General features: G+C 46.6%; 1 protein-coding gene across 2 annotated transcripts in view; it reads left to right on the top strand.

Moving 5' to 3' along the window:
* The window catches only part of GRM7 (glutamate metabotropic receptor 7), a gene marked incomplete at both ends in the record, with an annotated part of 567,779 nt that overhangs the window by 196,990 nt on the left and 344,356 nt on the right, over positions 1 to 26,433 (top strand). For both annotated transcript variants that reach the window (XM_084247524.1, XM_084247523.1), the window contains one exon: positions 18,988 to 19,204. In XM_084247524.1, coding sequence (XP_084103650.1) covers positions 18,988 to 19,204 — 217 coding nt within the window. The remainder of the gene's footprint in view (positions 1 to 18,987; positions 19,205 to 26,433) is intronic.

The raw sequence follows: 26,433 nt of genomic DNA, 5'->3' as shown, positions 1-26,433 counted from the left end.
AACAGCAGGTGCAAGAATATCACTGTAAGGTCCTTCCACTGCCGCCAGTGTCACTCGCGTCTGCCTCTCACGTAGGCGTGGCCCTGAGCTCAGTGTCCCTGACAGCACATTCCATGACCATGAATAGGATGTGATTAAATGACCAGGCGCTCCAGCTGCACGTATGCAGAGCAGGGCTGTGTCACCATCGTTGCTGTGGGCTCTGTGAGATTTGGTCTGTGCACGCATCTAGCCATCCATCCCTCCACTTAAAAAATACTCCCATGGTACCGTCTCACAGAGTCGATCTGGTGATGGATGTGTAGATACTTCTTAGTAGATAACGTTATGATTTCTTCTTCCTCAAACCTCTGTCCTGTTCCAGGGTGTTTAGATATTGCTTTTGTCTACTGGGGGGCTGGAACCAATCCTGCAGATTAGGTTGCTGGTAAATAACAACTACTTCTCCTGGTCGGGAAGGTGAGAAGTTCAAGCTCCAAGGCACAGCAGACGTGGTGAGACGGGCTGTCTCCTGCTCCCAGACACCATCTCCACGCCGTGCCCTCATGTGGCAGGAGGGATTGGGGCCTACGCTGAGGTGTAGCTGACTGCAGCAGGACTAGTAGGAGAAAGTCGCGACATGGACTCACAGCGCTGTCCCACTGCAGGGACGGGGTGCCAGCATTGTAGGGATGGCATTTTATTTGCCGGGCCACAAACGCTGAGTCTGTAGGAAGTTTCTCCTTCAAGTGCTGATCTGGCTTCCCGGAGATGCTGTCAAGAGAGGCCCGGCTCCAGGGTTATCCACACTTACTGCTGCTCCTGCTGCTTTCCTGTCTCCCCGGACGCCAGTGAGCAAGAATCCCCCCTCAGAGAGAGCAGCATGGGCTGGCCACGCACACGCTGACGCGTCTCTGGAGCCCCCACGCTGTAAAGACCAGTGATGGACAGGGGGTGATGGCCGCTGCTGAAGGCATTGCCGGCACGTGGTGGCCAGACCTGGCAGCGTGAGGGGCCACAGGCAACCGAGGCCATCCCTGGTGTACCTGGCCGGGAAGGCGCCGGCTGTCCCTTTGCACACACCCGGGCGGGCGTTTCTGCAGTGTTAGCCTCCACGCGCTCCAGTCCGCTCCCACAGAGGGTCCTTTGAGACAACAAAAGGAGAAAAGCACCATAAAGAAGGAGTGACATGAAATCTGAAGACTAAGGGATGATTTCAGATGCGCTGAACACTGTATATAATACAGTTATGAGTTGTCAAAACACAGATTAACAAAAAAGGAAATCCTTATTCTGAAAGACAAAATGACTGTGAAGACACAGATTAAGAATTAATCAAAATATTATTATCTATGGTTTAATGCAGTTGGCTCTTCAAACTGCATCAACTAATTTTGTAAAACTGGGTACTTCGCCAAGATGACTTTTACAGAAAACGGTGGCAAAATGCTTTGAAAACCGTGACTGCCGTCGCCACGCAGTGATGACCTGACGTTGATCTCCTTTGCAAATCCTTGCGAGCCAGGTACTTCCCTGCCCTCATTTTCAGTTGTTAAAAAAGAGAACATTTCTACATCGAGCATGAGTTCTTTAGAAAACGTCTGTTGGGGCGGGTCCCTGGATGGGGTGAGGTTCCTTTTCAAATGCAATAGTCACAAGATACACTAAACAGTGAAAGCAGCTGATAAACTCCCAGCCAGGGTTTTCCTGCGGGAGGGGCCTCTGTGAGCCTTGAAGGGCAGCAGTGGGAACAGCCTGGCACCTATAAAACCAGGGTGTGGAGCTTGGGGGGCTGGGCACCTTTTTCCCCACTGAGACACTTGCACTGTTGCTCAGGAAGGGCTGAGTCCGTCACGATCCTCAGGACTGCCTCACCGCAGAATGTGCCGGGGGGACGCACCATTCAAGCAAATGGTTTGTCCAGCGTGGGATGCTTGTTCCCCTCTGTCTATCTTTCATCACAATAATGTTTGCCGAGAATTTTTAAACTAATTCTTCTGTCTTCTTAGCTCTTTGATGAGGCTGACCGACGGCTGAGGCCAGTTGGTGTGTGGGAATGGCGCGCGCCCGCTCTCAATGGCTGTCCAGGCTCCAGCATAGACCCCAGCAGGGGTTACCTTTCTGACTCACTCACTGTCCACCCAGCAGAGCTTCTCAGGAATTCTACCGCTAGCCTTGGGGGAGTGGTGGAGGCTGGTGGACCCACAGGTCAGCCTTCCTGAACTGCCTGCACTTCTAAAGACCGATCTGAAATGTTTGTGTGTTCAAGCCTCCTTGGCTTATTGATGAACTCATTCCTGGATGCTTAAACCTAGTCTGCCGATCTTGGTCCTAAGGTTGGGGTCTCTGGTTTGCTCAGTTCTATTTTGAGTATTTTCTTTGTCCTTTCAAAATGGCTTCTGTCCTGGACCTAATCCGATTCCCAGGGCCCTGCCCTTCGCTCCACCGATGGCCTGTTCTGTTCTAATCCAGCAAGTCTGTGTTTCTTGCTCTCGTTCTCCACGCCTCGTGCACGGCCCCCTGTGCTGGCGCTGCCGTGGTTTCTGTGGTGTTTGGTCAGTATCGTTGAAGCACAAGGTACCATCTCATCAGAAGTTAGGAACACTGACCACCAGCAGTGGTCAGTGCTGGGACCGATGTCCCAGCCCCTTTGGGATGGGAGAAACATCCTGATGTCAGGGAGTTGTCAGCAGCAGAATGTTGAGATTTGAAGGAGCGTGTGTGTACGTGGTGGGGGGAGGGCAGGGTTGAGGGGGATGGGCAAGGACTTTTTCCTGCAAAGATTATAGATAATCCAAATTATATGGAAAAATCGTGACTTGCAGGGGCGGCAACAAAATTTGGAGCCAAGTAAAACTGGCGAATTTTGACTAAAATGACTTAATCATTGATCAGAATAGTGACTGCTTTTTAGGGTAGATGCAAGAAGAATTTAGCTTTCCCGACTTCCTTAAGAACAGGGACCTGGTTCTGTTGTATCTAAATAAACCCACTCCTGTCTCAGACTCTTGCCCTCAAAAATGAGCAACTTTGGTGAAGAAAAAGAAGGTGGGCACAGAGAAGCGCATTTCAAGGGAGTTTTGATGTACCGTCCTACACACTGCGTGATGATGGCCTGAGCTGTGCGGTGCCGCCGGCCATTAGCATTGTTTATTATTTCTTTTTTTCCCCTAATGATTTATTTATATATTTATACAAGTACTGGGTACAGTCAGAAGGGCAGGAGGGTGAGAGAATTCACCAGAGCCAGAGCAGGGAACAGAAGAGGCAGACTGACGAAGTACACTGCTGAGGGGAGCAGCGGGCGCGGCAAGAGAGGTCTGCGTGCCATGTGGGACCCTTGCCAGCCGGGGATAGAACCGGCACTGCAGAGGCTTGCAGGCAGCTTCGCAACCCAGTGCTCAACTGCTGCGCCACTAGGGAAGCCCTTTATTATTTTTAATATTTCATTTTGTTGGAATCTTGTGGCTGCTGCCGCATCTTGTGTCTCTCTCTCTCTGGATTTCTCATGGAACCTGCCTAGGATATTGTTATTGTGGGAAAATTCATGTGCAATTTAGAAAAAACAGCAACAAACCTCTTTGACCAACACACTTGTAGCATTTGCATCCAAACGGCTAAAGATCAGGAAGGTTACAAGTCTCCTCAGCCCCTTCCAGTAAGTCTACGCCCAGGCTGGCTGTGTAAAAATGTCCACCACAACCATGTTGGCATACGCTCTGCATTTTGAACACTGCCCTCATTTCTCTCTGAGAGCCAGTCGATTCCCTTCAGTACGCTGACAGGACCACCTCAGTGGGCTTTCTGAGGGACGCTTTGCGCACTGGCTGGGGCCCGTCACTCCTTCCCACATCAGACTTGTCGGTGGCGCAGAGACTTACTGTCACAGTGGGTTCTGCTTTGGCCCGTGTTTTCTGTAGCAGTTGTCATCTTCCTGATGGCTTTCTTCTCCGCCAGGGGCCAGCTCACCACAGCATCCCCGAAGTCTCTCTTTGCGGAGCGAGAGGTCTGCCTTGTGTGTGTGGACACAAATGGGATTTATCCACGAAAACTGCCAACTGAGTTGTCTCTTTCCCCTCAGGTGGTTGCCTTAGGGACAATCTGTTCCAGGCAGTGCCAGGAATTAGAACAGAAAACAATCTCTTTTACTTCAAAACAAGGTTGGGGTAGCCTGAGGGCTCTGGAAAGTCACCCTAGAAAAAGCTCAGAGGTGTGAGCTGTGCCCCTTGGGTCGGTCACTGGAGTGGTCTGTGTTGCCCGAGCCTTTGTGGACTGGACTGCTGGTGGACCCCATGATTTGTCTCCCTGAACAAGAGGGGGCTGGTGCTTCCGGATCAGAAACCCCCTGCCTGAGAGAGCTCTCTCTCCCCTCACCGCCCCCAAGGTCCCGCTTGTGCCTTGTCTGGGGTTCAGATGTGTGGCCCTCAGACATGGAGGGAGGCATGGAAAACCACCCACTGGCTTTAACTGCTGCCCACTGGGCAGCCCAGCTTGCCCTCTGGGGTCCTGGGAACCCCCCGGGATGGACTGAGGAGCCGCTGTGAGGAGACTGGCTGTTGGTGGAGGAGCCATGAGGCCTGGAGACGCCTGGGCTCGCCCTCCTCAGTTTCGTGTTTCCAGGGCTGGGGGACGGGAATGACTGATAACTTTTTTACATCCTGGAGAACTTAAAAGGGCCCTAATTCACAAAAATCAAATGCCCCAAGATAAAAGGCGTGTTGTGTCCAAGAAAACATTCTCCCCGGTCTCTCTCCCCTCTGTCTCTGTGTCTTTATCCCTGTTACTCTCTTCACTTTCTCTCAGTAACCTCAGCCTCTCAACACACCACTTTGTCTCTATCTATTTTGTCAGGGAGAGTGAAATTCTAGTTTGTTAAAATGTATTTGGACATCTTCTCTCTGAGATGTTGGGCGCAGGCGGTACCCCAGTCTCTAAGACGTGGAATAAAGTTCATTCTTTACGTGTGCCCCTCACATCTTCTAGAGGATGGCGCCAGTGAGGGGTTCAGGGAGCAGAACCGATCCCACCAGACCAGACAATCACCACCACAAAGCAAATGGATCACAGCCTCTCCTCAGCCCAGTTAGAGCGAATATTTCAGCATCTGTTTTCCTTATCACCACACCCGTGAAATCCAAGATGGCCGCCGCCTGCGCCGGGGTCGCCGCTGTGGACGCGCTCCTCTTGAGGGCGCTTGAGGAGGTGTGGAGGCTTTCAGTTTTCGGTTTCTTCACACTAAGATGTATTTTTTTTTTAAAGGTCATAGACTTTTTTTTCTTTTTAAGATTTTACTTATTTATTTATACAAGCACTGGGTACAGTCAGAAGAGCGGGAGGGTGAGAGAATTCACCAGAGCCAGAGCGGGGAGCAGAGCAGGCAGAAGGACCGAAGTTCACTGCTGAGGGGAGCAGCGGGCGGCAGGAGAGGTCTGCGCGCCATGTGGGACCCTCCTCTGGTGGCCGGGGATCGAACCGGCGCTGCAGATGCTGCGGGCAGCTTCACAGCCCAGCGCTCAACCACTGTGCCACCGGGGAGGCCCTAAGATGTATTTTTTAAGTTACTTGTAATAGTAGCGATAATGATCACGAGTAATAATATATAGAGTATAATAGTAGTAAAAGTGATTTACGGTACACACGCAAATGGGATCCGTATTTTTACTTCAACATCTGGGAGAAACTAGCTTGGGGTTTTCTCACATTTGTGGTCCTTCCAATATTGCTTGCCTCGCCTCAAGGGCCAGTTTCCAGACTTGGGAAGTTTTAGGCTCATTGTCTGTTAGAAATGAAGCCAGTCGTCCTCGACGTGTGTATTGATTTCACTACAGGGATAAATTAGGGTCAGGATGAAAGTGAACCTTCTTCTCTGAGGTGTAATAGGGCCAGTCTGGGCAGATAGGGTTCTTTTCAAGTAGGAAGCACACACAGTGTGAGTTTAGAAAGAGAAAGGTGAGAGCTGGCACAGGGAAGATTTGAAGAGCTCAAAATTAAATATATATATGGGGTCCTTTGCTTAAGAAAATCTGGTGGATGTAAAATGAAATGGCAACTATTGGAGAGAAATTAGAAGATGTTCTTTACTCAGTAATTTTTCAACTTAAAAAAATATTCAAAGTGGTTGTCTTCTTGAGTCTAATCAAAATTTAATTTTGATTTTTTTCAGTTTTATCAGTTCATGCTAAGAAATGAATTCTTAATTCCTTTGACGTTTCAGTTGGAAACACCCTTTTCATTCTTTTTATTTTATTTTCTATATACGAATGTGGACATGACTTGACACTGATGGCTGGAAATAGGACAGCTGACACCCTCACTCAGGGCTGTGGGATGCACCGGCTGATCGTGATGATGGGGAGCCTCGTGCATTCGTCACTGGGGGAGAGTTTGATGGCCGTAGGTGTTTTCCTGCTCTTGGTAGCAGAAAATTCTAGAATTAGGGGAGCTCTCTTTCCAGCCCATTATGGCCAAAAGAGCCCCAGTAACCTGACTACATGATCACAAAGTTGTCTTTAAGCTGATGTTGGGAGGAAGAACAATAGATCTTAAATCTCTCCATATTACAACTATTTAAAAAGACTCTTCAGTAGTAGAATGTTGACCACGCTTGGTGAACTTTGAAGGATGTTTGTAACAGAAAAATTAGGAAGTTATGAAGGCTTTCATTTAGAAGAATACTGAATCAGTGCATGGAATATTCTCTTGAGTCCTGTCTGGGGATCTCCATTGGATAATCCCAGTGGAAGTGTGGGATCCTAATGTCATTTATCACCTATGATCAACATGCTGTCAGTAACATCTAGGGAATTACTGACTGATGGCTTTTCTTCTTTGCCTTCTGTGTAGTTGTGTTTTTTTTTTTTTTAGATTTATTTATTTATTTATACAAGCACTGAGTACAGTCAGAAGCGCGGGAGGGTGAGAGGATTCACCAGAGCCAGAGTGGGGAACAGAACAGGCAAACTGATGAAGTACACTGCTGAGGGGAGCAGCAGGTGTGGCAGGGGAGGTCTGCGCACCATGTGGGACCCTCCTCCAGTGGCCGGGGAGCAGCCTGGGATCAAACCAGCGCTGCAGAGGCTGCGGGCAGATTCGCAACCCAGCGCTCAACTGCTGTGCCACCGGGGATGCCCTGTGCAGTTGTTTTAAAAGTGATTTAAGCAGGTAAAAATCATCAACTGTGTTTACTGGTTCCCTCACCTAGCACTGAACATGGCCAAATTATACATCCTTCAAGATTTTGGCAGGCCAGTCCTTCTTCTTCTTCCTTAGTAGTGGAACTCAGTTGTATTTGGGGAAATAACATCTATAGTTGAAAGACTGAATTTTTCAAATTTTTTTCTGCAACTGGGTGTGTCTATTTGGGACAGTGACATGTAGGTAGAAACATGAAGCTGGGAAGGGACCTGAGTAGTTCATCCAACTGAAAAAGTCTCCCTTTGTCTCTTCCCACATCTCCCATCTTGCTACCTGGACGGAATCCATGATGGCTGGAGTTTAGGCGGCCCGTGGGGCTAGAAGTGACACTGAGGATGGAGGAGATGTGCTGGGATGGTGGAGCAGAGAATAAGTGAGCCCAGGTCTCTGGTGCTCATAGGACTGTCTCTCCAGCTCCAGGCTACTTACCTACCAACATTTTTAAGGAGAAATATACATATTTGGGGCTACTTTCAATTTTTGCCACCAAAGCAATTCATGAATGACACAGGTTTTTCTGGTTTTTGAGATGTAATATACAGAGGGACTGAGCAGAATGGCTTTGGCGAAAGGACACTGAAGGGCCTCGTCAAATCACATAATTCCAGTCATTGGCAATGTGATTGTTGCTAAATTACTTTCCCTCTCTGAGCATCATTTTCTTCTGGAAAAATAGAGACCAGACTTCAGGAGCACTGACATCCCATTCTTGACCATTTGTGATGCCTCGTCCTTGCAGCTGGCATCTGAAGGACAAGGTCAAGAAGGCGACCAACATGCCCAACCTCAGCCAAGACTCACCTGCATCGGGGAGCCATGAATTATGGAAGGATGAGCAGCTCCGTCTCAAAATCTTTACTGGGGCAGCCTTGTTAAAATCCAGCTAGCGGCACCATCATTGATGACATTCTCTTCCCCCCCATCTCCACGGGATGCAGTCAACCTGAAGCTAATTACATGTGAAAAAAAGATGCAATCATGGTAATTGGAAGATGATCCCGTGGCAGGTGCTGTGGTAGCAGAAGTTGCAAGATATAGGGTGGGAATGTTAAGAATGATAAATTCTAGAGCAAATAGGTGTTTTCAGCATCATGCAGGGAAGGGAACTCACCTTCCTGCTCCATTCTGAAAATACCTGTGGAATTTATAGGAGGGATTTGGTTCTCTCTCTCTGTCACACACACACACACACACACGCGCACACACACTTACCCAAGGAGCAGCCCACAGATTCCAGGTCCCTGCTGCCTCAGATGCACACAGAGGTGGACTGGGTAACTTCCCCTCTGAGTAGGCGTCGGGGCAGGGGAAGGACAAGCAGAGAAACCAGTACGATGCCTCTGACTCAAGTCCGCCTTTCTGCCTAATGTGAATCCAAATATTTCACAACAGTGAGATCAGCTCTGAGCCCCTGTGTGAACACAGTGCTTTGCACCTCTGACTAAGACTTATCCCTTCCAGACGCTTTAGCATTTGTTTTTCCTCTTCTGCTGCCCCGTGCCCACCTCACAGCTCGGAAGAAGGACTGAAGGAGTCTCATCCACAGAAGCTCAGCTCTGCTCCCTCCACCGCCCCCTGTGATGTTCAGGCAACAGATCATGGAGGCCCTGCCGAGCCATGTGAGCCTAACCCCACTCGTCACGCTGGGCACGCTGCCCTGAAGACCTTTGTCACAGAGACTTGTGGAAGGACCAGTGACACTTTCTCTAATTGAATCCTGCCTGAGAGATGGTGGTGCCTACGGAAGGGCCTCTTAGTTATTACCCTGGAGGTGCATAGGACTTAGTAACTCGGGATTTCCATGTATGTGGGTGTCACCCACTGTCCTTGCAAGAGTGTGCGGAGGACATTAGCAAGAGTCTGTCTGTGTGACTGGTCTGTATGAGTGATTATGAGAACAGGTGGAGGTAGGCGCTAGTTTTCTTTCATCCTTTAGCCTTATTCTTTCTCTAGCTACAAATCAGGTGGAATTATGGGTTCTACCTTCAAGCTGGACATGAATCTCTGCTTTGTGCCAGAGAGCCCACTTGTTTCTTACTCTCTGTGTTTGTTCTCACATCGTTTCCAGTGGCAAGGCTGCCCCATCCTCTTTACAGTGGCCACACCTCAGGCCAGGTGGTCTTCACACTTCCAGTTTTGAATAGTTGTTCTCCACTCGACGACCCGTCAATATTGGATTTGGACCGAACTCCCCACACCAAAGTGGTTTCTGGGGAGCAAAAATCATATAAGACTGACATAAAAACTTGGGTGATTCATGCATTCTTCCCATCTCTCTCGGGTTCTTATAAGTGTTTCAAACTTGTTTTCCTTTGAAATGGTGATACCACCATTGCCATGGCGAGGCACACCTCTGCCAAGTGAGCCTTTACTTACCTGTCTTCTTCCTTGGCAAGAGAACCCAGACCATTATTTCCCACCTAGAAGAGTCCCATCCTCAGAGGCTGAGCTGTAAACCAGTCAACAGCATCTTGCTTACTTTGGTAGCATATGGAAGTTTGGGTGGCGAAGTGATACAGCTCTGGCCAGTCAGGTATATGAAAACCAAGTGAGAAATGGAAAATTTCAGGAAAAAAAAATTCTTCTTCCATCAAAAGCCAACAGATAAAAAGAAAAGGCCTTGGTCCCCAGAGCACTCATTCCTTCTTTGATGATGTGTGAAGCGTGGTTTGTAGAGTCAGCCCGTAAGGCCAGGCCCGAGGCTGAGGGAGCTCAGAGACATGGTCCAGCCCCAGGACTTTTTCCTGAAACCCAGGGAGGGATGGGCTCTGAGTGGTGTTCAATCAACTCCGCCCCTCCTGTTTACCCACCTGACATGTCAGGTAACCAGGTGCCCCTCCCACTGGCAGAATTCTTATTTTCGTCGTCATCACCAGCCATGGCAACCTTGCATAACTTCCTCTCAAGCATTTGTCTTTGTCTATAAATTCTGAGTCTCCTGGACGCGGCCCTCACTCACTTGGCCTAGCTGGGCACCGACTTCCCCCCTGTCTAGCCCTGCGAGGACGCCTGTGTCCTGACTAGCAACTGTGCTGTGCCACACCTGTGTCTGGGGTCCATGCATCTCTCCCTAACCACAGCCACCCAGGCAAGGAGAGTGAAACAGTGGCTCTTTATGCTAAGGCTGTTTGCACCTGGTTCAGGTAGTCACAAAACTACATGAGGTTATGTGCGTGAAACACCACGCAGCAAATACCAGCACACGAATGAGCTAGTAAGCAGTGCCGATGATGGGAATCCTAGCATCCTCTGAACTGTGTATTGCACAAGCTTGACTTGCAATCCACACACAGAATCACTTGGTTCTCAAGAAAATTGTTATTACCTCTCACAGAACGTTGAAGGTGTTTGGTGGTATGCAATCAGAGAAACGGAAGGCGAAGCGGAAGATTCACAATACTTGACGCTAAGCTCTGTCATCAGAGACTTGAAGTTGAGTGAAACTCCAGATTTTAAACTAAGGCAGAGTTATTAGTCATTGCTAGGTACTTGGGGATAAAGAAATGCACCAAATATCAGAAGTGAACAGAGCTGTCATCTCGGGGAGAGATGAGAATAGGTCAAAGAGAGCATTTCTCTGAAGAATGAGCCATCAGGGTCATTGTTCCCTCTCCCTTTTGGGGGATCCATAGCAGTAAAACTGAGTGAAATCACTGCTAACTGTGGACTTAATAATGCCCCCCTGGGAGCGCATCAGTTTCTCTAAAGGTGCACTGACGCACTGTCTCCATCACATGTGACCCTTCCCCAAAGGCCTTTTATAGTTTTAGTGCAAACTGACCTCTGGAATAAGTGTCCATCTTCTGTCCTCACCACACTGACTCCCTGGGAGCACAAGAAAGTGAACCTCATTCCCCTCCCCCAAAGAAAGAGCTTTCCAGGTAACTGACCTGGGCATTGGCACCACCTTGGAGTAGAAAGAGGGCAAAGCTCAAAATGCATGAAGCCAACGTCAGGTCTTTCTATTTTTCTAAATAAATGGTTCCTTCATTTTTATAAATGTTTTGGAATTTATTTTAAGGAGAATCAAATTTTTATTGGCAATTTGGATTGTGCACCGTATGCCTTACCAAGTTGCTTCTGGACTTGGGTCTGCTGTTGTTTTGACACATGTTGACACTAAGATGAAGCCTAAAGTCCATGAGATCAGAGTTGACTCTGCAGTGGCTGAAGGGTGACAGGTGAAGCCCAGGAAGGTAGACGCTTGTCCCTTCTTGCCGTCCCTGAGCTCACGTGCACAAAAAGGGCATAGAGTTGCCCCTTCTCTCTTGAGTTGATAATGACAACATAATTGATAATTAACATAAAGTTAAAGTTTCTGATAGAAGCGAGGACCCGGGACCCCAAGCATTATTTCCTGCTTTCACCTGACAGTCAAGCCTGGTTCCTGAGGGAGGAAAGTAAAGGAAATGACAGAGCAGATTCGTGGTTTAAGGTGATAAATGTGGGCGAGCCCTGCAGAGGAGCTGAGCCCAGGGCCGTGGTGTGACGTCCCTTCCTTGTCAGGTTCGCAGCCTGAGAGAAGAAGCCTCCGCCTGGCGTCCGCTTGTTCTGTGTCCTGGAGATGAGGAGACAGTCCCGGGGAAAGTGTACTGAGGAACAGCAGGTAGAGAAAAAGTGTGCCCGAGGCTGCCCATCACAGACCTGCAGTGGACCCTCTGGCCTCACAGCCCTGTGGAGGGATGCAGGAACTCTGCACTCTTAGCGCCGTTGGGTCATTCAGTGGTGGGTGCATCCAACACATGCCGATGGCTTCCTGCTCTGTCCCCAGCACAGTGCCCTCCTGTGGGAATAAAGTGATGTGCATTTCATGGGCAAGCGCCCACCAGGGCAGGAAGGCACAATAACAGATGCTTGTCCAGGTGACTGTTCAGTGTGCTGCCTCCCAGGAGGACGCAGTGAGCTGAACACCAGGGACCTCACCAGCTGGCCTTGCTAGAAAGTCAGGCTTTCCAGAGCACAGCCCAGTGAGCGTGGGAGGGCCTCCTAGTGACTGGCAGGCCCCACTGACTGGGTGTTGTTCACTTTGGGATGATTCAGTGACCCCAGTCGTGGCCATAAACTCTCCTGTTGGCAAGATGTGAAAGCAGATGACTTGAGGGGTTTCCAGGGTGTGGAGATGCACTTTATTTAAATGTCCATGTTTATTCATAAAATTACTTCTCCCTGTGTCTGTTTCTCTGAGATTTCACCTGCCGCAGCAGGGGTGACTCCCTGCAGCTGCCCCTCTCAACAGGCAGGGGCCTCTCACCAGGACAGAAGTCTTGGTATGAAGAGCATACTGGAAAACCAGTAGCTGCTGAAAAGAGCAGGTGGACATTATGGCCAGATTAGCATAACCAGCCAGATACCTTGACAGGAAGTCCAGTCAGAGATTTATAGTAATTCTTAAGATCTTAAATATGCATACATATATTTTTAAGGATTTATTTTTATTTATTAATGCATACAAGAACTGGGGTACAGGCCAGAGGTGGGGGTGGTGAGAGGACTCACCAGAGACAGAGTGGGGAGCAGAACAGGCAGATCTACTGAAATCCACTGCTGAGGGGAGCAGCCGGGAGACAGGAGAGGTCTGTGCGCCCTGTGGTTTAGCTCCCTCACCAGGGATCAAACTCCTGCTGTGGTGGCTGCCGATAGCTTGATAGTGCTGAGATTTAATCCCTTGTGTGAACAGGGAGGCCCCTAGGCGTATATATTTTAAAGGTTAATTAGGAATTAGAATGATCTGAGCTTTTTCCTTCTTTATAAAAAGTTAAATCTGATGGCTTGAAGGATGATAGGTTTTATTGTTTTTTTAAATTCTGTTTGTTTTTCAGTGTTTAAAAAGGATCAAAGTTGTCTTCATAAACTTGAAATGAGATGTGAGAACTAACTGCTCTGTCTCAAAACTTCATTACTTGAAACTCGTTTTCCATCTTGCCGTTGCTGGCATCTGATTGATTCATGTCTTGGGAGAAATAATCAGATAGCTTTTCTTTATTTTTAATTTTTTGCCAAGTAGATTAACGATTTTTTGTTTTGTATATTTATTCATTATATTGAGGTAGCACTGGTTTGCAACACTGCATATGATTAAGAGGTGTAAATCACATTTCTTCAGATGTGTGGCATCACACCACTCTCACCACAACGAACCCATAGTCCTCTACTGTGGATTCCCAGCCTCCCTTGTTCTTGGGGTTGTCCTGGTGCCCAGAGTTCTTGCTGGTCAAGCTAAACTGTAGAGTCAGGCAGGGGCTTCTCACTAGGACAAAAGTCTTGGTGTGAGGAACATACTGGAAAACCAGTAGCTGCTGAAAAGAGCAGGTAGACATTACGGCCAGATTAGCATAGCCAGCCAGACACCTTGACAGGAAGTCCAGTGTGAACAGGGACTAGAGACAGGATGTTTTGATCAGCAGGAACAATGAGCCCCCCAGGCAACAGCCCCTATCCACTCCCCCCTAGCTGTGCCAGACAATATGCACCCCCAATCCACATCCCCACCACAGACATTCCTCCACACATTCTTCCATGGACTAGTCCACCTTCCCTGATCCCAGTAGCTGTGAGACAGCCCGGGAAATAGGCACCGCATGTCCAGAGGCGCGACATGGTCTCCCTCACTACTTGGACTTTTTAAGTTGTCTTTCCTCTGTTCTGCGCTGCTCTCAATGCAGCTGGCCCGTGAGGTGGCTCTCCACCGTAGGAGCTCCACGACACATTGCTGTCCACCCTCCTCTCCTCACCCCTCCCCTCAGCCTCAGTTTTTCAGTAAGATTTCTAAAGTTTGTCTTTTGGTTTGGGTTGGTCTGACCCTGTGTTTTGTTCCTTCATATTCCACGTATGAGTGAAACCATCCAATATTTATATTTCTCTTTGTAACTTATTTCACTTTGTGTAATCCCCTCTGTTTCCATCCGTGTTCTTACAAGTGGCAGAGGTTCATATCATTTTTTACAGCTGCATACTATTCCACATGCATGTGTATCACATCTCTCTTGTCCGCCCATCTGTCCTGGGCACTTAGGTTGTCTCCACACTTGACGATGTAAACAGTGCTGCCATGAACATAGAAGTACATAGATCCCTTTGAAGCACATTTTTTTTTGGTGGTTTTTTTTTAATGTGTATTTTTTTTATTCTGAGGAGTAGAATGACTGAGCCATATGATATATCTGTTTTTAACATCTGCGCCATCATGGTTTGCATTGGAGTTGGACACTCTTCATCCCCATCGACATTGTGTGAGGTTTCCCTTTTCTCCACACCCTCGCCAACACTTGTTTCTGATCTTTTCAAGCTGGGCCTTTTCTCACAGTTATGAGGCAGAACTTCATTGCAGTTTTGATTTCCATCTCCCTGGTGCTAGAACAGGGTGGGCATTTTTCATGTGCCTGTTGACCGTCTGCATGGAGGATACTTCCTGGAGGGGAAACATCTCCAGCTATTTGAAGACATTTATGGTCCTATGAGTTTAAATAAAATTTTAACAGATAATCCTAATTCTTCATTAGACATGTCTCAAAATAAATAATTTGAATAAATAACTGATCGCAAGTGCTTGCTGTCCAGACGTAGGAAAAGGAAAGCAATCTCACCACTGTCTTTCTTGTTTTCCTAGAAATTCTAGCTGATGTAGTTAGAAAACTAAATGAATTCTTATAATATGATTTGCTTCCCTGGAAATCCCAAGAAAATAAGTTGAATGCCATTGAACTAATAAGAATTTTAACAAGCACTTAAGTCACAAGTAAATGCACAAACTTTAATAATACCTATATCCAACATTAAATAGAAAACAAAATGAAAATTTTATGTCATTCACAATGCCATGAAAATAACAACTACCTAGAAATAAAACCAACCAGCAATATGTAAGGTCGGCGTGGAGGAGAGTTACTACGAGAAAAGAATGAATAATGGAATGGATGAAAATAGATATTTTTCCAGAGGGGAATACCAATTATTGTAAATGGATCAATTCTCCCCAAGTTAATTTGTAAATGTAATATAATTCTCATCAAAATTTTAATGGAGTTTTACTATGAATTTGAAAAAAATATGCTGAAGTTCAGCTAGAAAATTGACTATGTATGATTACCCACAGTCATTTCTTAAAAAGTGGTCATAAAGAGGAATATGTTTCAGCTAATATAGCCTTAAATCACTCTACGTTGATAAGAATTGGGACAGTAAAACACTGGACCAACACTCAGAAAAGTGGAACAGGAAAGAATATACCCCAGAGAAACGGAGGTATTTAAGAATTGATGAAAAGAATTGGACTTTTTTTTTTTTTTAAATCAGTGAAGAGTGATGTTCTGGAGCAAGCAGTGAGACATTTGGGAGAAAAAAATATTGTTGTTCTACTTCTATATAACAGCTCAAAGAAATGTCCCTATGAACATTGAAATGTAACCTCAAATCATCTTTCACTAGCAGAGGGAGGGCCTTGAACAGGGTTCTGAGACATGACTCCAGGAGATAAGAGAGGCTTGAATTAGCTCAGGATTTCAATGCATTTTTATTTCTGATGGTAGTGAAGACTTGAAAAAAATTAACTATGACACATTGAAGGGTAAGTCTAGGTTAGATCTATTTAACGGGCTGGTATGCAACCAGAAAGCTGAGGAAGAAAGGTGACCTGGGCAGAGCTGGCGAGGAAAGAAGAGAGACCCCAGTCCAGTCACTAATAACAGGTGCGTGGACCCGCCTGTACTCAGAACAAAATGCGAATAGCGTCAGACATGGACGTTAATTTCTTGTTTTAGTTTATCTCCATTTCACAGATGATACATCTTGTTAATTTTCTAAAAGCGCACACTCATTCTAAACAAATATAGTAGGTTATAGATGCTTTTAATCCTATTTGATACTTACTTAAGAAAATCTTTCATGAAAAGAGGAACCCGATACAATAAGAAGCAATTTTAATCTTCACACAGAGATGAAAAGCGTTTGGATTTTTAAATTGGAGGAAGGAAGACTGAGAGATGGAATATCTCTTGTATTTGGAGATGGGGTGATACTGCAGACAATTTTCTTTATCAGAGGACCAGTTCTGCATTTCCGGGAAACACTGGCTGCAGGGAAGGATTTCAGTAGCACAAAGAGAACGTATAGTTAGATATCAAGGAACGTGTGGCAGTTAATCACTGAAGATCACTAAGGATAACTTGGCCCTTTGCATCGATAGTACCAGTCACCAGGAACACTTCAACGTAATTACGATGTAGTCTTCAACATTTGCTTGTAGACAAGTAAATATGAAGAATAATAGCTCAATAAGCCCCCAGCATCCTATTTGGGAGCTTAGATAAATTCTTCCAATCTTCCATCTCTTCTGGTTGGGAAGGATGTTCTTCTCCAACTGTATCTTCATCTCATGCAACGACATCCTCTTGGCCTTCCAGGCAGATTTTCAGCATCATCATCCAGTGCGAGTTCCCTGTATGATGACGTAGTAGGCATAGGATAGGATCATTATGTGATCCTAATGGGGCATGTGTGTCTTAAGCCACCAGATATTTCTTATTAATAATGGAAAGGATCAGCCTCAGAGAGCAACTGTTTTCCAAGGTGTCCTGGTAGTGAGTAGAGAAATGTTTCACTACGATTGTCATTACTGAAATTTGGGGCGTCAAATGTTTAGAAAACATTTGCACTGAGCACATTTCACAGCTCTGATGTCTGATATCAGGCACATAAATTCAAGTGGACTGTCGGGTGTATCTTTATTTGTACTTCGTCAAAGGTAGAAAGAGACTTTGGCAGGGAAGACATCTGTGTAACAGAACAAAGCTTTTATATTTCCACAAGGTGGAACTGGTGGAAGTGCATTGGTGTGCCTGGCTTCTTTGCTTTTCATTTTTGGTAAGAACCTCTCTTTCCCCACCCATTTGTCTACCTCCCCTTTCCTTTTTCCTGTCCAAAGTCTTTATTCAGTTGATGTTTTCTTTCTTTTTAAAAAATATTTATTTTATTTATGTATACAAGAGCTGGGGTGTAGGCCAGAGTTGCAGTTGTGAGGAGGGGGGTAAGAGACAGAGTGGGGAGCAGAACAGGCAGATCTACTGAAATCTACTGAAATCCATTGCTGAGGGGAGCAGCGGGGAGACAAGAGAGGGCTGCTGCGTCATGAGGGTCACCTCCCTGACCGGGATTGAATTTGTGCTGCACTGGCTGTGGATAGCTTCATAGTGTTGCATCTTAACCCCTTGTGCCACCAGGGAGGCCCCCTCAGTCGATATTTTCTTTACTTAAAATATATATCCTCCAAACTGAACGTGGGAAACTCATTCTTTCTCACAGGAACTTTGGTCAGGGTGGGGGACAGAGTGCCTACCCCCAGCCCTCACAGTGCAGAACTGCATTGGGGATGGCTGTTGGCAGATGGCGGGGCCGCTGGTCTTCAGGACCACGTGACCTGACTGTAAAGCTGAGCTAGAAAGGGTGGTGGAGAAATGAGCTTTGTAGTGTTGTAGCCAGCTTAGAACAGTGAGGCATGGGTGTGCTTAGGCAAACTGCTGGAAGCGGGGTGATGGGTTCATGTTGAGAGAAATAGGTCCAAACAATCAACTTGAGTGTAGTTTGTCCACTGTTGAAACCAAGCATTGAGCAGTTGGGCTTGGTCTGTACAAAGATAAAGACTGCCTTTTAGATCCTTGTTAAAGCAGGGTGACGCCTTGGGAGGTTGCAAGCAGAAATTTGCAGGTGTTGATCATTCTTGCAGGTAGATTCATTCACTGCACCAGTCATATCCTGCTGCTGCTGGTCTTGAGAGAAAGAACTGGGACCCAGTGCATGTGGAAGTAGCTCGCGGGGTGCTTCTGAAGCTAGACCTAAGCCAGGACCCTCCGCTGTGACTATATCAGGACTTCCCCTAGGGCAGGTAAACTTTTTGGGGGCCTTCTTTATGTGCGTATAATTTGATTTAGCTAAAATCAGCACATCAGGACTGTTCAAGTAGTCTGATCCGACATGATCCTGAGAAATAAACACCACACCGGCCCGAGTGCGTGGTCAGCTGGTTGGGATGTGCTGCTTGAGCCAGTCCCCACCACGCGAGCTCCAGAGCTGCTCAGAGAGCTGGTTAGTCACATGGAGACAGGGTCAGAGAGTTTGCCAGAGGTCAGAAAGGGGAGCCAGAGGCCCAGGAGGCTCCCCCAGACATGACTGCAGCCCGTCTCCCGGCACCCACAGGAGAACCTAGAACATGTTCAGGAAGCCCATGTGAAGTGCAGGGACCACGGTAGCGAAGGCTGGCCTCGGCCTCAGAGCATCCTGCTCTGTGTGTAAAGGGGTTACTGAGCTACGCCATAGCTTTCTTATAAAGAATACATGAATAATGTAGGCAGCTGGCTCCGCTGTTGGCTCAGGGCACCAGTGCGCAATGTCAGTGACCAGCGATGCCCACCAGTACGTGTCAGCTCGACCGACCTCGACCATGCTCTGCTCAGACTGCTCTCCGCCGCTTGCTGGCTTGTTTCTCTTAGTTTATAAGAAGTAAAGCAGGTACAGAATTTTGGCCAAAATGGTTATGAATTCTTTTCTCCTAACCAACAGGGCTCATGTAATTCCCATGCTGCCTCCTTCCCTGTGCCCAGGAGGAGCCAATCAGAGGCCAAGGTAAAGAGGTAGATGCTCTAGTGCTGACGGCAAGTGGCTGGTCCCATCTGTGTGGCCTACAGTCACGCGCTGCTGTTCAGCGGAGCATGTATCCCCGCTAGAGCCCAGGCTCTGCATCTCAAGCGACAACTGAGTGCCTCAAGCATCGGTGAGTCTCCATCCTGACGCTGTGATCCAACACGGTGCTCTCTTGTCTTTCAGATCCCCCAGATTAGTTATGCATCCACGGCCCCCGAGCTGAGTGACGACCGGCGCTACGACTTCTTCTCTCGCGTGGTTCCTCCCGACTCCTTCCAAGCCCAGGCCATGGTAGACATTGTGAAGGCCCTGGGCTGGAATTACGTGTCTACGCTCGCATCTGAAGGAAGTTACGGAGAGAAAGGTGTGGAATCCTTCACTCAGATTTCCAAAGAGGCAGGTAGGAAGAGATTGCGATGATCAAGGTGACCCTCTTCATATGTTTGTAACTTATATGGTTCTTTTCAGGCCTTATGAAACAACCCTGTAGCTTCCCCCCCACCTCCCCTCCCGCGTGCCCTGTTGCCTGTGATGTGAATCTGTAAAGTCTTCATCTGTGATGCTTGTTTTTGAAAGAGAATGTTTTCAAAAGTGTGAAACTCCAGGCCCTTAAAATGTCTTTGGGTGAAGAGAAGAAATGTACCCAAGTCTATCTTTCTTCTGCATGATGGCTAATAGTGTGGACTTCAGTCCGTATGTGGGAATCCAAACAAGTGTGGGTGAATGTGCCTCTCCGTGTGTGTGTCTCTCCTCTCTGCTCTTCTCCAGATTGGGAGAGTTGGTTAGAATTATGAGACCCCAATCACGTCGATGCTTGCCTGGGAGAGGAATCACGGTGATGGCTCAAATGAATTGGCCCAAACAAAATAAATAAATAATCCAGGCAGTAGAGTAGATTTAGAAACATAGTCTTTGAAACTTTCGATTATTTTGAGAACGAGAGTTCTACTCAGCAGCACATGGAGAAGATTCTTTTGTTTATTTAACTCAAATCGAAAGTAATGGGTTTAAATGTTTGGCCAGCTGGCTTCCATTTTCATTTTGAAAAAAAAAAAATGAGACAAAATCTTTGAAGATAGGGATATTGACAATACATATTCAAGGTTCCATATAGAATTATGAGCTAAAATCAACATAGATTGTAAAGTTCATGCTTGGCTGGTGCTGTAGATTTTGTCGTGCTGAAGTCAGGCCCTCAGACTCCTTGTGCAAGAACTTCATCTATTGCAAACTGTTACTGATCAGTATCTTTAACTAACTCTGAGGACAAGCAGGCAGGCGTGACAGTAGTAGCACAGGTGCATTTCATGAGGAAAATGTCATAAATGCTAACGACGTGGCGTTGAGGGTTTGGCATTCGACATGCAGTGCATCAGTGTGTAGTTGGTGCATCTGCACAAGGCTTCCGAGAGAAGGAGCCATGGTTGCTTATAAATCACTCATTTTAATTCAGTACCTCATCACTAGCTCCAATTTCAAAATTTGCTGGCAATCTGGGTCATTCTTAGACTGTTCCTTTATAACAACTGTGGCTAGCTCGCTCCTAATCAATGACAGATTTCATACAGGCACACACACTCACGCACTCACTCACACGCACAAAGCACGCTGGGTTCTAGTGACTTGGGCTTGTGCTGCAAAGTGTCCTTTCTTGCACTTCACACGCGTTAGTACAATTGTGGCTTTCTGTCTTGTCCCCAAGGCTCTAGGAGGCCATCAGGTCTATCTCATTCACTACTATAATAATCCTTGCTGCTGTGTTTTTATTGATTAGATTATGTGTCTTGATATAACAGTTAATTTATAGCACTATACATGTTTTCAGAATATAAGTTCACGCTTCTTCAACTGTTCTCAACCACCTCCATCACCAAAGCCCCTGTAATCCTCTACCGCCCTCCATGGTGACCATTCTGGTCACCTAGCACAGGGAGCCCTTGGCAGTGGCGTCAGAGGAAAGAAGCCTCTCCCCACCCCACCCCACCCCGGAGGCCACATGCTCTGTCCCCTGTGCAGACTCTCTCTGCTGTCAAGGAAAACCTGGGTGCTCCAGGCAGATTTGAAGACACGGGGGTGCGGCTCCCTGTTGAACTTTGAGAGGGCTGTAACGTGATTTTCTCAGATGATGAGATTTTTGTAAAATTGTTATATTTGCATAAATTGCCCTGTTTATGTGAATGGATGCACAGGCAATGTCAACAAAAGCAATTTATTGCTTAATAGCACAGAAAATGAGAGAATATTCACTCCTGCTTGCTTTAAAATTCAGGGCAACCTAATAACCTACATTGTCTAAATTAGAGAAAAAGACTCTTTTTTTCTAACTGAGGGTCAGAGTAAATGCTATGATCGCCAGTTCCATGAATAAGTTCCAGGTCTGTGAACCAAAGTTGGCTTAAGGATTATAAAAATGAGGGTATCGCCTGTGAGGACTGCTTCTCAAGACCAGACCAGCGGTAAGTAGCTCCAGGCTTCCTTCCCCCAGGGGCCCGGGTGGAAGAGGCCTGGTCTGGACAGTGAGGTCCTGCCTGACCCGATGTGGGTCTGCTCCAGTCTCCAATATCCCTCCCACTGCTCCTGTCTCCTGTGATCCCAGCTGAAGCCCATGCCCCTGCCCCACCACATTCAGCCTCAGAGCAGATAGGATGTCTGCGCCTTTGACGATGCTTTGCTTGGGCCCAGGACTGCTGTTTCCTGCAATTTATTTTTTTCAAACCATAACACCTCGGAAAATAGCTGTTCCTACCAGTCTTTGTGCATGGCCCTCTCTAGGGTTGTGCTGTGTGTCTGTCTTCTTTGACACACCCCATTTTGAAGCCATCCTCTGTGACTAGCTCATGGAGAATGACCAGCTGCACGCGTTGCCATGAGAGAACCAGCCTGCAGATCCCCATAGAGCTCAAAGGACCAAGAGTCCTAGCCCCGTCCCTCTGGAAGCTCCAAGCCAGCCTCAGCTAATCAGTGCTGCCCAATGGGGAGGAATCACGTGCTAGGGACACGGATAAGCAGCAGCCAAGGACAGATCAGTGTGTTGGCTGCTGCGGCAGTCACCTTGGTTTCTGGTGTGGACTCCAGCGTGAGTCAGCTGCCACGCTACCTCTCCATCTTGGCCTTCTGGGGGAGCAGCAGCAGGGCCCCAAGTTGCTTTGTTCTGTCACCTTCTTTAGACTCTGACTTGACAGCCTCCGGTTCCCTGACTTCCCTGTGACTCGGTGACTCATCCAGCATCATTTCAGTAAACTGTTTTTTCTGCTTAGTTGGCATCACCCTTCATTAATACAATTGAGGGTGTCGCTTCTAAGAGTTTTTTTTAGCACCTTGTGCATCACTTGAGCCCAGAATTTGTGGAGTTTCATTGAAATCATTGCAATTTGTCTGATAGTCTCTCCAGTAGAATGGAAGTTTTTCGAGGACAGGTATTATGTTGTATTGGACATTCAGGACTCCATACCCAGGAGCATGTCTCGTAGAATAGACTCAGTAAATGCACCTTCAATTTTAAAGTAGCCTGTTACCAATGTAAGTAGTGGCGACAGGAAGGCCATAGCTGCTTCACTGAAACTGCTGAAAGTGTTTCCAGTTCTTATTTTCTAAAATGAATATTAATTTGTTGTAATAAATGACTTTAAAGAGGAAAAACTATGGGATAGGAGGTCCTGTGAGAGACCTTTGCTCATGTAATGCAGTTCTAAGTACTTTCTTTGAGGTCAGATACTATTCCAGGATAATAATGATAAATAATAACTACAGTAGTAACAAGAACAAAACATAATCTCTGCTTTCTAAGAGTAAAATGCAGAGGTAGAGCAGAGAGCACAGCCTCCTTCAAGCACTCTGATTTTTAAAGAAGGAGGCGTTTACTAAGTCCCAAAGGTGGGTAGAAATTAGCCAGGCAAGGCTAATTTGGTGAGCCACCGTTTAGGAAGATAGTCATGTTACAAACCCAAAATAAAATCATTAATGGAATTCGAGTTTTTGAAAAGCAGCAGATGAATAGCATTGCCTTGTAAAATTGTTGCCACTTGAATCCCTGTGCAGTGAAGAACTCTTCCCAGTGGAGTGATGGGGGGCTATTGTGAACCCCCTGACTGCTGGGCCTGAGCTGGGCTGCTCTTGCTTGGTTGCAGAGTCATTGCATATTTATTGAGAAACCTGGACTCTCCTGGCCCGGACAATTCTCGGCTGCATATCACCCTGATTGCCGAGGATGTGTTTCTCGCAGGCAATAGCCTGTCCTGGTTGCAGGGCTGGACATCGAGGATGACAGAATTCGCTGCAGAGAGAGCTAGCCGGTGCGATGGAGCATCTCAGCAATACCTGTTCATCTCTTCCACCTCCCTGCATGCCCCAGAGCAGCATCGCTGGACATGAGATCTGAAAGTAAACTCCTTTCGCCTCCTTGAGTACCAGAAGTGCGGGGGAGAGAAAGGGCATGGGATTCTACATGGAGGTTAGAGAGTGAAAAGGAACATAGTTCATCTTTTCTACAGGGATAGTGACTCAAGAATAGAGAATCCTAGTGAACAACAGAATTTCTCTACCAGGTGGGTAGAAAGTGCATTCTGGGGTTCCTGACTTTGGGAGGTCATGCACTTGTGTCATATCGTTATACCCACCAAAGTTTATAGAGGCACAAAGTTTGATCTGCTTTCCAGTTTAAGCGTTGCATTCACTCTTCAGGTGAAGCCTTTGCTTTCTAATCTTTAAGAAAATGTTCATTGGAAGAGAATTCTCATTGTGAATCTCCTAGATTTTCATGGATGTCAAAGAAATTTCACTTGGAAAAAAATAGTGGAAAATTATTCGTTTGCAGAACTGGAACCTTGCAGAACCCAGCGCAAGGGTGGCCAAGGGCAGGGCGGCTGAGCCTTTCCAAGTAGCCAAACCGACTCCAGGGTCCAGCGTGACTGTTGAGGGCAGAGCCAGCTCCATACCTTGCACTGGAGCCAGGCCCTGCTCAGGCTCAATCCCTCTCAGAAAACATACCTGGGCTGCTGAAGGGGCATATGCAGGTTTTGCTTGTAGGCTAGGAGGGTGCCTTGATTCTCAGTCTCACAGAGGCAGCGCACAGCAGTGGGGAAGGGTCTTTCCCCAACACACAATCTGTGTCTAACCACAAGTTGGGGTTGTCGTGGTCTTAAAAAAAATTGGCATCTGTTCGGTTGCCTTGGCCAGGGGATTCCCAGTGTCCACTCTACCAAGACAGGCAAGCAAAGTTTAGAGGGTGTGAGATTTGCCCACAGGGAAAATGCAGTGTTTTTCTAGAAAGGCAAGGAGGTAAGCGTTGGAATTAGACAGATGGAGAATTTTGAAAAACAGGCTGCTGCTCCGGTGCAAGACACATTAAATTAATGGGTGGCTTGCAAATGCCTATTTACTGGACTTCAACTCCTTCCTAAATTATTTTGTATTTTGAATAACTCTTTGAAACTTGAGTGAAGGGATCTGTTTTCCTTTCAGTTGGTAAATAGAACTCTGCTGCTACATCTTCCAAGAGGTTAAAGGGAAATCTGTGAAGCCCCACGTCTGTTGCAGCAGCACTCTTAGGCAGGCTGAAGCTCAGCAACAGTCCAGTCTGTGGCAGGGAGCGTAGCCTCCCCGACACGTACTGCATGGGACACAACAATGCACTTTGACCTTGTGTCATTCTAAATTTGCCTTTGGATTTTGTCATGGTGTTGTGACCCTTCTGGCGGGATGACTTAACTAGCAAGCACTTAAAATGTGTTGCCGATAATCGATAATCACTAGACAGGATTACTCCTCTGCATTCATATTTTAGAGTTGTCAATTGTCAAGCAAGCTATTTTCTCCCTAAATTTTTAGGTAGTTGCTGCTAGGATGTGATCACAACTGGCATACAGGTTCCAACACTGGCCTTTGCTTACAAGAAACCATATTAAAAGTGAGGTCACTAGGGCCTCCCCAGTGGCGCAGTGGGTTGAGCGCCATGCTGTGAAGCTGCCTGCAGTCTCTGCAGCAGAGGTTCGATTCCCAGCCGGCCAGGGAGCAACCCACAGGGCGCAGCAGACCTCTCCTGTCTCCCTGCTGCTCCCCTCAGCAGTGTCCTCTGTCCGTCTGCCTGTTCTGCTCCCTGCTCTGTCTCTGGTGAATTCTCTCACCCTCCCGCGCCTCTGACCTGCACCCCAGTTCTTATGTAAATAAATATATCTAAAAAATAAAAAAAAGGAAAAAAATTCTTAAAAAAAAGTGAGGTCACTATAATGATAAAGTGAGGTCACTTAAGAGAAAAATTAGAGCTATGTGTTAGAAGGGCTAAAGAGAAAAGGAATTTTGCTAAAAATGTTCACATATGAAAGGTTTATTTTTCCTAGGGTTTTAGACTTAATTGTGTTTTAAAACGAAGTAACGCAGACACTATTGGCATATTTTTAGCAGCGATGAAAGATCCCTTTGGGAAGGATGAAGCTGGGATGGTAACCACAGAAATTCTGATGATGAGTTACTAATTGTATTCAAGCGTATTGTCTTCAAAGCCTTCATGTGAGGATGTACAGCAATTTCAGATTCTTCTGGTCAATTTATTGTTGGGCAAAATAGTACTTAGTGCTTTGTTCTTTATCAGGAGCGTAAGTGTTATTTTCTAAAATCCTGGCACGTGCTGACACACTTGGGCACACCGCACTCTGCACACTTTTGATGAACTTGTCAGTCTCGCTGGGCGCTTTATTCAGCTACAGGCAGTAAGTCATCAAGCCGGGAACTGAGTCAGAACGCTGAGCCTCCCCTCCCAGGCGCAGCCTGCGCTGGGCTCTGCCTCATGGATCGCTTAGATTCCCACTCTCTTTCCCCAAAGCTTTATTGCGGTTTAATGGACATGTAACATCACGTGAATTTACATTGTTCAACTCGATGATCTGATACACTCAGATGCTGTGAAGTGGTTCCAGGCGAGTTAACACCTCTCACCTCATTTAATGGGCTTTTCTTTTTTAGTGGTGAGAACAGCTCCGATCTGCTCTCTCAGCAACTTGCAAGTACACGGTACAGTTTTGTCAGGATGATCACCACCCGCTGCCTCAGACCATCAAGTGCTCGGGGTCCACCTATGTTGTCACCAGTGACAAGATTCCATTTTCTTTTTGGCCAATGCCAGATGCACCAAGCTCCACAGAGGTCTGCGTAACACGGCTTTCGAACAATATTCATTCTTCTGTCCTAGGGACATGGGCTATTTATTTGTCAGAGTTTTCAGTGTACAGAACTTTCACCTGCCTCCTTGGTTAAATTTATTTCTAAGTATTTTGTTTCTTTTTTAATGACAATTTTGCAAATGGGATTATTTTCCTTATTTCTTTTTTAGATACGTTGTTTGTATATGGCAATACCGCTGGATTCTGTAGTTGATTTTGTGTCCCGCACCCTTCCTACACTTGTTTCTTAGTTGTCTCACTTCTTTCTGTAGAGCTTTTAGGATTTTCGCTGTATAAGAGCATATCAGATGTAAACAGAGCTCCAGTTGGATGCTTTTTGTTTCTGTTTCTTGTCTGATTGCTTTGTGCAGGATTTCCAGGGATGTGTTAAGTAGAAGTAGTGAGACCGAATGTCCATGTCTTGTTTCTGATCTTAGAGGAAAACCTTCAGCCTTCACTTTTGAGTACGAGGTTA

The sequence above is a fragment of the Talpa europaea genome (assembly GCF_964194135.1).
Source record: "Talpa europaea genome assembly, chromosome: 11".
Classification (NCBI taxonomy): Eukaryota; Metazoa; Chordata; class Mammalia; order Eulipotyphla; family Talpidae; genus Talpa; species Talpa europaea.
This window is presented reverse-complemented; position numbering and strand designations above follow the sequence as displayed.